The following is a 12,821-nucleotide window of genomic DNA, read 5'->3' as shown; positions in this document are numbered from 1 at the left end:
GAGATTGGTTTTGGATTGCTCTAACGAAAAGCTGGCGCGCGCACAATGGGCCAAATGGCCTCCTTTTGTGCTGTGAGCTTCTATGGTCCTACAGTTGCTGTGTTTGTAACCAGATTATAGTGTCTCTGTACATGCTGATGGTTTTACTTGGTTACTTTGGTTAGCATTTATTAGGGGAAAAGAAGCTCGAAGTTTCCTGGGACGCCGGCTTCTGTACAATCGGTGGGATTTTGAAATATTTACTCAAGGAAATCTCGAAAGAGAGTGTTTTGAAGAAATATGTAGCTTTGAAGAGGCACGAGAAGTTTTTGAAGACGATAAGAAGACAGTTGAGTATTTCCTCCTTGTACTTGTAAAAGGAATAGCACAGACCAGTATGAATAATTGAAGTCCTTTACAAAATTTGGTTAAAGAAATGAGTATAACTAATTAATGCAATTCATCAATTTTTGAAAAGAATCTTCCCGCCCACCTTGTGCCAGGATACAGCATTAAGTTGCTGCCTGAGTGTTTAAAAGAGATTCTGGACAGCATTGTCGGCAGGCTATTTAACCATGGGAGTATCACGGCCAAATCCAATCATGTCCTTGTCCAGCATCCACATTTTTGCAATTTCCATCATGGGGCAAAGAATGTCATTCAGAAACTCCAGCATTGACCTGACTGAGGTCATCCAAACTCAACACAGAGCAGGGATCTTTCTTGGTCTGTGTGGTTCAGTGAAATGGTATGTTTTTCCACTGAGCCAGATTGGAAAGTTGTTTTAATTGTCACTTTAATTGTATCTCATGTTACATGAAAAAAAAGCTTTCTTTTTCTCTTTCTAAAGTATATTTTTTTTCTTTTAGAAAATCTTTTGGAGAGATTACACAACAAAGGGCCCTTATGCCAAACCAGGTAAAACTAATTTTTTTTACAAATGTGACTCGTTCCAGTAGAGGATCTATTTCAACCTCTTCCCTTTCTTGTTACAAGTCGCTCTTGTTGAAATGGAGTACTGCGCTTTCTCACAAGCCTTTAAAGTCCAAGTTTGTCGCTACCTGAAACGCAATTATGATGAGCTGATATGAAGCCACCTTGGTGTTAAAATTAAAATCTTGGCCTAATTGGATCATGGTAAAGTACTCTGGAAATCTGCCCTGTTTAAAGTTAACCATAACATACAGAGAATTACATAGAATGTACAGAAACAGGCCATTCGGCCCAACTGGTCCATGCCGGTGTTTATGCTCCACCTGAGTCTCCTCCCACCCCTCTTCTCTTCTAATCCTATCAGCATAACCTTCTATTCCTTTCTCCCTCATGTGTTTATCATGCTTCCCCTTTAAATGCATCTATGCTATTCACCTCAAATGCTCCATGTAGTAGCAAGTTCCACATTCTGACTACTCTCTGGGTAAAGAAGTTTCTCCTGAATTCCCTATTGGATTTATTAGTGACTATCTTATATTTATGGCCCCTAGTTCTGGTCTTCCCCGCAAGTGGAAACATCATCTCTACGTGTACCCTATCAAACCCTTTCATAATCTTAAACGACCTCTATCAGGTGACCCCTCAGTCTTCTAGAGAAAAGAGCCCCAGCTTAGTACAGACCACTGGGGCACTCCAAGAGCGGAGTGGGCGCACTTGTTCAAATCATTCATAATGAAGGTCTTGTATTGCAGTTTCAAAGAATAGGGATCAAAGACCACACGAGACTTGCTTTGCTAATATTGCCCATCGCTCTCTCTTTTCCCAGGCATTACGACCGATATAACTACAATTCTGACAGCATTTTTTGGCACCGTGATATTTTTAGTTATGTTGGGGTTTTTTATCTGGTACTACTGCAAGCGGAGATATAAAGACCGAAGTGACACGCGGTAAGTTTTCCCACGTTAGATTATTCTTTACCCTTTGTGCATACATGCGGTGCATTTTTGAAACCAGTTGGAATAAAATTTTCGATTTTACGACAATCTTGGCACGGTCACTTTGTCTAAAACTGTACGAGCATCAGCATGTTGAAATGTTTCGATGGGTGGATCTGCACAGATAAAGGAACGTAGGCCAAGCCTGCACCATTAATCCTCAACTGTCCAGCTTGTCCTTACTTGGACAGCTAACAATTTCCTTCTCGAATCAAATTTTAGTACTTAACCAAGAAAACCTGGGGGCGCACACAATCTAAGCCAACACAAACAGACCAACCTACGCAGAGTGATCACTCAGTTAACAACAACAACTTGCATTTATTTAACACCTTTAACATAGTAGAACGTCCCATGGTGGTTTCACAGAAGCATAATCAGACAAAAAATTGACACCAAGTCAAAGAAGGAGCTGTTAGGACAGGTGACCCAAATGCTTGGTCAAAGAGGTAGGTTTTAAAGAGCGTCTTAAAGGAGGAACGAGATGCGGAGAGGTTTAGGGAGGGAATTCCAGAGCTTAGGGCCTAGATGGCTGAAGGCATGGCCACCAATGGTGGGGGCGAATGAGGTGGGGGATGAACAGGAGACCAGAGTTGGAGGAACGCAGAGTTCTCGGAGGCTTTTAGGGCCTGGAAGAGGTTACAGAGATAACAAGGGGCGAGGCCACATAGGGATTTGAACACGAGGATGAGAATTTTTAAATTGATGTAGCGATAAGAGTAGCAATATCGCAAATACAGAACCTTCCGACAATCAGATCGGCGAGGCTGCGCTCAGGTGAGTTTCAGGTTAAGAAAGAAAGACTTGCATTTATATAGCGCCTTTCACAACCACAGGACATCCCAAGCGTTTTGCAGCCAGTGAAACACTTTTGAAGTATAGCCACTGTTGTAATGTAGGAAACGCGGCAGCCAATTTGCGCACAGCAAGATCCCGCAAACAGCAATGAGATAATGACCAGATAATCTGTTTTTAGTGATGTTAGTTGAAGGACTAATATTGGCCAGGATACTCGGGAGAACACCCCTACTCTTCTTCAAAATAGTGTCATGGGATCTTTTATGTCCACCAGAGAGGGCAGACAGGGTCTTGGTTTAGCATCTCATCCGAAAGACAGCACCTCCGACAGTGCAGCACTCCCTCAATACTGCGCTGGAATGTCAGCCTAGACTTTTGTGCTCGAGTCTCTGAAGTGAGACTTGAACCAGTGACCTTCTGAGTCAAGAGGCGAGAGTGCCACGGCTGACACTATTGGTTACGCCCAATAGTGTATTTCTCCTACCAGTAGAAAGTTCTACTTTGGCAGGAGGCAAAGTTGCTGCTGCCTGAAATAAGATCATAAGAAATAGGAGCAGGAATAGGCCATACGGCCCCTCGAGCCTGCTGCGCCATTCAATAAGATCATGGCTGATCTTCAATCTCAACTCCACTTTCCCACCTGATCCCCATATCCCTTGATTCTCCTAGAGTCCAAAAATCTATCAAACTCTGTCTTGAATGTATTCAATGACTCAGCATCCACAGCCCTTTGGGGTAGAGAATTCCAAAGATTCGCACCCTCTGAGTGAAGAAATTCCTCCTCATCTCAGTCCTAAATGGCCGACCCCTTATCCTGCAATTATGCCCCCTAGTTCTAGACTCTCCAGTCAGGGGAAACAACCTCTCAGCACCTGCCCTGTCAAGCCCTCTCAGAATCTTGTGTCTCAATGAGATCACCTCTTGTTCTTCTAAACTCCAGAGACTATAGACCAATACCTCGCTACAACTCTGCTGATCAATATTAGCTACTTGAAAGTCAGTGACATGCGCTGCCTGAATGAAGGAGGCTGCTTTACATGTGTTACTATGGCCAGGATATATTTTTTAAACGTCTAGTACTATTTGTGTGTGAACTAGAACTGTCATTGAATTTAAATTTAATTTTTGTAGAAGGCGTGTGTTGTTAAATTTTTAATTCCTTTTGCCAAGAAGCTGGAATGTGGGATTTAAAAAAAATTCATTCTCTGGATATAGATGTCGCTGGCAAGGCCGGCATTTATTGCCCATCCCTAATTGCCCTTGAGAAAGTGGTGGTGAGCCGCCTTCTTGAACCACTGCAGTCCGGTGGTGAAGGTTCTCCCACAGTGCTGTTAAGTTGGGAATTCCAGGATTCTGACCTAGTGACGATGAAGGAACAGTGATATATTTCCAAGTCAGGATGGTGTGTGATTTGGAGGTGGGGTTCCCATGGAGGTGCTGCTCGTGTCCTTCTGGGTGGTGGAGGTCGCGGGTTTGGGAGGTGCTGTCGAAGAAGCCTTGGCGAGTAGCTGCAGTGCATCCTGTGGATGGTACACACTGCAGCCACTGTGCGCTGGTGGTGAAGGGAGTGAATGTTTAAGCCGGTGGATGGGCTGCCAATCAAACAAACTACTTTGTCCTGGTAGTGTCAAGCCTCTTATGCGTTGTAGCAGCTGCAGTTATGCAGGCAAGTGGAGAATATTCCATGTTGCTCCTGATTTGTGCCTTGTAGATGGTGGAAAGGCTTTGGAGAGTCAGGAGGTGAGCCACTTGCCGCAGAATACCCAGCCATTGACATGCTCTTGGAGCCACGGCATTTATGTGCTGGCCTAGTTGAGTTTGTGGTCAATGGCGATTCCCAGGATGTTGATGGTGGGGGATTCGGCGATGGTAATGCCATTGAATGTCAAGGCAAGGTAGTTATGCTCTCTCTTGTTGGAGATGGTCATTGCCTGGCACTTAAGTGGCAAGTAATATTCGCGCCTCATATCAGCCCAAGCCTGGACATTGTAACCACAATTAGTTTATAGCTTTGTTTAGGCTATGGAGAAAGAGCCAATGATGAACTTTGTAGATATGAATTGGAAATGTAAATCAGAATGAAGGAAAGGATACAACTGAGGTTGAAAACAGAAAATGTGGGAAATACACAACATCAAGTTGGTCAGCGTCTGAAAAGATAAACAGGAAATTTAAAAGGTCGGGAAAATAGTGAGGGAAAAAAGGATGAGGAGAGAAACAACTGAGGTTGATGATTTCACACCTCTCTGACCACTAGGTGGCGCCTCAGCCCCATCCATCATAAATTTCTATATTATCTGATGTGGAGATGCCGGTGATGGACTGGGGTTGACAATTGTAAACAATTTTACAACACCAAGTTATAGTCCAGCAATTTTATTTTAAATTCACAAGCTTTCGGAGATTTTCTCCTTCCTCAGGCAAATGTTTCAAGATCTCCTTGAAGCCTACGCATTTATACATATTGAACAATAATACATGGTGTTTACAGACTGCCCCTGCAACTGCCCGTTGCCAAGGCAATCACCGTGTTCAGACAGAGAGGTGTTACCTGCAGAACCTCCGAATACACATTCAACAAAAAAACAAACAGGGAAAAAAAACAGAGAAAAAAAAACACAGAGAGAGGCAGAAACATCCGGAAGGCAGAGAGAGCCAGCAAATGACCCATTATATTAAAAACAGATAACATTTGTTCGCTGGTGGGGTAACGTGTAGCGTGACATGAACCCAAGATCCCGGTTGAGGCCGTCCTCATGGGTGCGGAACTTGGCTATCAATTTCTGCTCGACGATTTTGCGTTGTCGTGTGTCTCGAAGGCCGCCTTGGAGTACGCTTACCCGAAGGTCGGTGGATGAATGTCCATGACTGCTGAAGTGTTCCCCGACTGGGAGGGAACCCTCCTGTTTGGCGATTGTTGCGCGGTGTCCGTTCATCCGTTGTCGCAGCGTCTGCATGGTCTCGCCAATGTACCATGCTCTGGGGCATCCTTTCCTGCAACGTATGAGGTAGACAACGTTGGCTGAGTCACAGGAGTATGAACCATGCACCTGGTGGGTGGTGTCATCTCGTGTGATGGTGGTATCTGTGTCGATGATCTGGCATGTCTTGCAGAGGTTACCGTGGCAGGGTTGTGTGGCGTCGTGGACGCTGTTCTCTTGAAAGCTAGGTAGTTTGCTGCGAACGATGGTCTGTTTGAGGTTGGGTGGCTGTTTAAAGGCGAGTAGTGGAGGTGTGGGGATGGCCATAGCGAGGTGTTTGTCCTCATTGATGACATGTTGAAGGCTGCGGAGAACATGGCGTAGTTTCTCCGCTCCGGGGAAGTACTGGACGACAAAGGGTACTCTGTTGGTTGCGTCCCGTGTTAGTCTCCTGAGGAGGTCTATGCGATTTTTTGCTGTGGCCCGTTGGAACTGTCGATCGATGAGTCGAGCGTCATATCCCGTTCTTACTAGGGCGTCTTTCAGCGTCTGTAGGTGTCCATCGCGTTCCTCCTCGTCTGAGCAGACCCTGTGTATTCGCAGGGCCTGTCCATAGGGGATGGCCTCTTTGACGTGGTTAGGGTGGAAGCTGGAAAAGTGGAGCATCGTGAGGTTGTCCGTGGGCTTGCGGTAGAGTGAGGTGCTGAGGTGCCCGTCTTTGATGGAGATTCGTGTGTCCAAGAAAGAAACTGATTCTGAGGAGTAGTCCATGGTGAGCTTGATGGTGGGATGGAACTTGTTGATGTTATCGTGTAGTCTCTTTAGTGATTCCTTGCCGTGGGTCCATAGAAAGAAAATGTCGTCGATGTATCTGGTGTATAGTGTTGGTTGGAGGTCTTGTGCAGTGAAGAAGTCCTGCTCGAACTTGTGCATGAAAATGTTGGCGTATTGGGGTGCGAATTTGGTCCCCATGGCTGTTCCGTGTGTTTGGGTAAAGAACTGGTTATCGAAGGTGAAGACATTGTGATCCAGGATGAAGCGGATGAGTTGTAGGATGGCTTCCGGAGATTGGCTGTTGTTGGTGTTGAGTATTGATGCTGTCGCAGCGATGCCGTCATCGTGGGGGATACTGGTGTATAGTGCCGAGACGTCCATCGTGGTGAGAAGTGTTCCTGGTTCAACTGGTCCGTGGGTACTGAGTTTTTGTAGGAAGTCTGTAGTGTCACGACAGAAGCTGGGGGTTCCCTGTACGATGGGTTTCAGGATGCCCTCGATGTATCCAGAGAGGTTCTCACACAGGGTTCCGTTGCCTGATACGATGGGACGTCCGGGTCGAGCAGAAATTGATAGCCAAGTTCCGCACCCATGAGGACGGCCTCAACCGGGATCTTGGGTTCATGTCACGCTACACGTTACCCCACCAGCGAACAAATGTTATCTGTTTTTAATATAATGGGTCATTTGCTGGCTCTCTCTGCCTTCCGGATGTTTCTGCCTCTCTCTGTGTTTTTTTTTCTCTGTTTTTTTTCCCTGTTTGTTTTTTTGTTGAATGTGTATTCGGAGGTTCTGCAGGTAACACCTCTCTGTCTGAACACGGTGATTGCCTTGGCAACGGGCAGTTGCAGGGGCAGTCTGTAAACACCATGTATTATTGTTCAATATGTATAAATGCGTAGGCTTCAAGGAGATCTTGAAACATTTGCCTGAGGAAGGAGAAAATCTCCGAAAGCTTGTGAATTTAAAATAAAATTGCTGGACTATAACTTGGTGTTGTAAAATTGTATATTATCTGAGGAGCAGATAAACTAGAATCCAGATTTGTGGTCAGCTTTTTCTTTTAATTGGAGTTTGCTCGTTAATGGAAGCACCCGTAAACAGGACTGAATACAGCATCTTCAATAGTGATTCAGCAGCTGAAAATTAGCCGAACGCAGATTATCCATGACACCTTGTCTGAACTTAGGTGAACAATTTTTGTTTGGTACTTTAACATAGCACTGGTCAGTCATTTCTGTTGATTGGGTTTGAAAATTATGCTAGAGACAGCCACAGTACCAGCGGCCTCCTGATTAATTTAACTCTATTTGCCCATTTAGTGGTTGGCCTTGATATGATCCATCTTAAGGTTGGAATTTTTCAAACGGTTTTAATTGAAATTGAGGTGAGACGGTGCAACCTTTTGCAGATTTACAGTTGACCTGAGAGACTGGGAGAAGGCTCTTAATCGTGGGCCCTGGGAAGGACAAATCCGAGACATTTTTCTCTCCTTGTCCCTCCAACTCCAGGTGCAGGCGATGCTTTGTATTGCGTTACCTGTATCTTGTCCAAGTGGTCCTTTGATGCTGAACTGTCTGTGTTGGGAGGAAATTCAACTGTTGGGATCACAGGAGCACAGCTGGAATCTCTCGATGCACATAGTTAATGCCGGTTGGAACCTGGAGTCTATAGCCCTGCAGGTGTGTGTCCCCAAACTCAACCCCATCCTCCCACGCTAGGGGTTTAGAATTCTATTCATAGTATTTAGTTTTAGTTATGTATGACTGTTGTTGCCAAGGGTGTAGAATCATGCAGTGCAGAAGGAGGCCATTCGGCCCATCGTGCCTATGCTGGCTCTTTGAAAGAGCTGTCCAATTAATCCCACTCCCCTGCCCTTTCCCCACAGCCCTGCAAATTGTTTCCCCTTTACCCAATTCCCTTTTGAAAGTTATTATTGAATCTGCTTCCGCCACACTCAGGCAGTGCATTCCAGATCAAAACGAATCGCTGTCTTTGTTTTGCTGGGTGAGGGGTGGTGCAGGAGGTGGTGGTGGATGGTGGAGGGGTTGGGGGGGAGAGAGAAGAGGAGAATGGGTTGGTGGATCTTCTTTTCCAGTTGGCTTGTGAAATCCTGCTCCTCCCTGTTAAACCTGAGTGGCTCTTCAACATTCCTTCAATAGCTGAGTCGATGTGTTTGGTCGGAAAGGGAAACCGACATAAAACCTGTAGCCTGACGCAGCTGAACAATTCCGTCAGCCGCTTCAAATGACACAAAAGTAGCTTAAAAGCAAACCATTCCCCTTCCAGTTATAGAATTCAGGTTATCGATTTACGCTCCAAGACCTATCCAGTGACTGGAAGGCGTAACTCTTGGGTGGGTTATGGGGGTGAAAGGTCCCTGCAAAAAACTATTTTATTTGTATGGTGAGATGTGTTGAAAGGAGAGAAATCATTTGTCTATCTTTTTTTTTTCTCTCGCTCTCGTTCCCCCCCTCTCTGGCTCGCTCTCGTTCCCCCCCTCTCTGGCTCGCTCTCGTTCCCCCCCTCTCTGGCTCGCTCTCGTTCCCCCCCTCTCTGGCTCGCTCTCGTTCCCCCCCTCTCTGGCTCGCTCTCGTTCCCCCCCTCTCTGGCTCGCTCTCGTTCCCCCCCTCTCTGGCTCGCTCTCGTTCCCCCCCTCTCTGGCTCGCTCTCGTTCCCCCCCTCTCTGGCTCGCTCTCGTTCCCCCCCTCTCTGGCTCGCTCTCGTTCCCCCCCTCTCTGGCTCGCTCTCGTTCCCCCCCTCTCTGGCTCGCTCTCGTTCCCCCCCTCTCTGGCTCGCTCTCGTTCCCCCCCCTCTCTGGCTCGCTCTCGTTCCCCCCCTCTCTGGCTCGCTCTCGTTCCCCCCCTCTCTGGCTCGCTCTCGTTCCCCCCCTCTCTGGCTCGCTCTCGTTCCCCCCCTCTCTGGCTCGCTCTCGTTCCCCCCCCTCTCTGGCTCGCTCTCGTTCCCCCCCTCTCTGGCTCGCTCTCGTTCCCCCCCTCTCTGGCTCGCTCTCGTTCCCCCCCTCTCTGGCTCGCTCTCGTTCCCCCCCTCTCTGGCTCGCTCTCGTTCCCCCCCTCTCTGGCTCGCTCTCGTTCCCCCCCTCTCTGGCTCGCTCTCGTTCCCCCCCTCTCTGGCTCGCTCTCGTTCCCCCCCTCTCTGGCTCGCTCTCGTTCCCCCCCTCTCTGGCTCGCTCTCGTTCCCCCCCTCTCTCGCTCGCTCTCGTTCCCCCCCTCTCTGGCTCGCTCTCGTTCCCCCCCTCTCTGGCTCGCTCTCGTTCCCCCCCTCTCTGGCTCGCTCTCGTTCCCCCCCTCTCTGGCTCGCTCTCGTTCCCCCCCTCTCTGGCTCGCTCTCGTTCCCCCCCTCTCTGGCTCGCTCTCGTTCCCCCCCCTCTCTGGCTCGCTCTCGTTCCCCCCCTCTCTGGCTCGCTCTCGTTCCCCCCCTCTCTGGCTCGCTCTCGTTCCCCCCCTCTCTGGCTCGCTCTCGTTCCCCCCCTCTCTGGCTCGCTCTCGTTCCCCCCCTCTCTGGCTCGCTCTCGTTCCCCCCCTCTCTGGCTCGCTCTCGTTCCCCCCCTCTCTGGCTCGCTCTCGTTCCCCCCCCTCTCTGGCTCGCTCTCGTTCCCCCCCTCTCTGGCTCGCTCTCGTTCCCCCCCTCTCTGGCTCGCTCTCGTTCCCCCCCTCTCTGGCTCGCTCTCGTTCCCCCCCTCTCTGGCTCGCTCTCGTTCCCCCCCTCTCTGGCTCGCTCTCGTTACCCCCCCTCTCTGGCTCGCTCTCGTTCCCCCCCTCTCTGGCTCGCTCTCGTTCCCCCCCTCTCTGGCTCGCTCTCGTTCCCCCCCTCTCTGGCTCGCTCTCGTTCCCCCCCTCTCTGGCTCGCTCTCGTTCCCCCCCTCTCTGGCTCGCTCTCGTTCCCCCCCTCTCTGGCTCGCTCTCGTTCCCCCCCTCTCTGGCTCGCTCTCGTTCCCCCCCTCTCTGGCTCGCTCTCGTTCCCCCCCTCTCTGGCTCGCTCTCGTTCCCCCCCTCTCTGGCTCGCTCTCGTTCCCCCCCTCTCTGGCTCGCTCTCGTTCCCCCCCTCTCTGGCTCGCTCACGTTCCCCCCCTCTCTGGCTCGCTCACGTTCCCCCCCTCTCTGGCTCGCTCTCGTTCCCCCCCTCTCTGGCTCGCTCTCGTTCCCCCCCTCTCTGGCTCGCTCTCGTTCCCCCCCTCTCTGGCTCGCTCTCGTTCCCCCCCTCTCTGGCTCGCTCTCGTTCCCCCCCTCTCTGGCTCGCTCTCGTTCCCCCCCTCTCTGGCTCGCTCTCGTTCCCCCCCTCTCTGGCTCGCTCTCGTTCCCCCCCTCTCTGGCTCGCTCTCGTTCCCCCCCTCTCTGGCTCGCTCTCGTTCCCCCCCTCTCTGGCTCGCTCTCGTTCCCCCCCTCTCTGGCTCGCTCTCGTTCCCCCCCTCTCTGGCTCGCTCTCGTTCCCCCCCTCTCTGGCTCGCTCTCGTTCCCCCCCTCTCTGGCTCGCTCTCGTTCCCCCCCTCTCTGGCTCGCTCTCGTTCCCCCCCTCTCTGGCTCGCTCTCGTTCCCCCCCTCTCTGGCTCGCTCTCGTTCCCCCCCTCTCTGGCTCGCTCTCGTTCCCCCCCTCTCTGGCTCGCTCTCGTTCCCCCCCTCTCTGGCTCGCTCTCGTTCCCCCCCTCTCTGGCTCGCTCTCGTTCCCCCCCTCTCTGGCTCGCTCTCGTTCCCCCCCTCTCTGGCTCGCTCTCGTTCCCCCCCTCTCTGGCTCGCTCTCGTTCCCCCCCTCTCTGGCTCGCTCTCGTTCCCCCCCTCTCTGGCTCGCTCTCGTTCCCCCCCTCTCTGGCTCGCTCTCGTTCCCCCCCTCTCTGGCTCGCTCTCGTTCCCCCCCTCTCTGGCTCGCTCTCGTTCCCCCCCTCTCTGGCTCGCTCTCGTTCCCCCCCTCTCTGGCTCGCTCTCGTTCCCCCCCTCTCTGGCTCGCTCTCGTTCCCCCCCTCTCTGGCTCGCTCTCGTTCCCCCCCTCTCTGGCTCGCTCTCGTTCCCCCCCTCTCTGGCTCGCTCTCGTTCCCCCCCTCTCTGGCTCGCTCTCGTTCCCCCCCTCTCTGGCTCGCTCTCGTTCCCCCCCTCTCTGGCTCGCTCTCGTTCCCCCCCTCTCTGGCTCGCTCTCGTTCCCCCCCTCTCTGGCTCGCTCTCGTTCCCCCCCTCTCTGGCTCGCTCTCGTTCCCCCCCTCTCTGGCTCGCTCTCGTTCCCCCCCTCTCTGGCTCGCTCTCGTTCCCCCCCTCTCTGGCTCGCTCTCGTTCCCCCCCTCTCTGGCTCGCTCTCGTTCCCCCCCTCTCTGGCTCGCTCTCGTTCCCCCCCTCTCTGGCTCGCTCTCGTTCCCCCCCTCTCTGGCTCGCTCTCGTTCCCCCCCTCTCTGGCTCGCTCTCGTTCCCCCCCTCTCTGGCTCGCTCTCGTTCCCCCCCTCTCTGGCTCGCTCTCGTTCCCCCCCTCTCTGGCTCGCTCTCGTTCCCTTGTCTCTGAACCATCAGTGCGGGGAATCCAGCTGTTGGGGTCATGATAGCACATCTGGCCAGCATGGCCCTAGACCTCTGCCAAAGGCAGTTGGTGCAAGAACTCTCCCTGGCCAATCTCCCTGTTTGTATCGTTAAGAGCTTTACTGTTTTGAATGAGAGAAGAGCCTGTGATAATCTTGTCCTACTCTTGTGGTTTGGTTTGAAGTAATTTTCTGGACCTACCTTATTCTCGTTGGTTAACATCTTACATACTAAAGTTGTCTGATCACCTCTCAGACACCTCCTCTCAAGGCCAATTACATTCGCAATTCTCTTGCAGTCATATTTTTTCTGTTGAGGAAGCTCAGTCCAGTCTTGGAGCTGAGCCAGAGATCAGACTCTTTGCAGAGAAATTATCCTTCTCCCCATTACTTTGATTTGCATCAGTACCCCGGTATCTTTCACCAGCAATGCAAATTAGTTTTAAGATCGGATTATTAAATTTGCTTTTGTGTGTGGAATTTTTAAAAATAAAATATCGTACATAATTTTAAATTGCCCGTGGTGCAGCATATGATGGGACATGGGAAGCAGTCCACATTTCTCGGGACGTCTCAAAGTTGGCTGCATCCACTCCATCTCTTTTGTGCTTTGACTTTGTAATGTTACTGAAAATGTCATATTGTGGGAGGAGAGGGTCTTTACATTGGTGAGGGGAGGGGGATGGGATTTTCCGCATTTGTGCTGCTGTCCAGGAACCTTGCTCACCAGCTGGGGATGCACATCTGGAAATCACGGGTATTCTGCCTACAATTTTTTCATCCTTTTAAAATTGGTGTGTTTTCGAGCCCACTTCAGGAATATGAATCCTACTGAATCCTGATATTCTGTGTTTCTCTAATTGGTGGTTTGCTGAATAATTTATCAGGGGACCTTTTTATCTT

General features: G+C 50.8%; 1 protein-coding gene across 3 annotated transcripts in view; it reads left to right on the top strand.

Moving 5' to 3' along the window:
- prrg4 (proline rich Gla (G-carboxyglutamic acid) 4 (transmembrane)) overlaps positions 1-12,821 on the top strand; it is a 34,638-nt gene that overhangs the window by 7,880 nt on the left and 13,937 nt on the right. For all 3 annotated transcript variants that reach the window (XM_067994174.1, XM_067994176.1, XM_067994175.1), the window contains exons 3-5: positions 165-328; positions 849-897; positions 1,739-1,862. In XM_067994174.1, the coding sequence (XP_067850275.1) occupies positions 165-328; positions 849-897; positions 1,739-1,862 (337 nt within the window). The remainder of the gene's footprint in view (positions 1-164; positions 329-848; positions 898-1,738; positions 1,863-12,821) is intronic.

This window comes from Heptranchias perlo, chromosome 12 (genome assembly GCF_035084215.1).
Source record: "Heptranchias perlo isolate sHepPer1 chromosome 12, sHepPer1.hap1, whole genome shotgun sequence".
NCBI classification, from domain to species: domain Eukaryota; kingdom Metazoa; phylum Chordata; class Chondrichthyes; order Hexanchiformes; family Hexanchidae; genus Heptranchias; species Heptranchias perlo.
The sequence above is the reverse complement of the archived record's forward strand: the minus strand, read 5'-3'. Positions and strand labels throughout refer to the sequence as shown.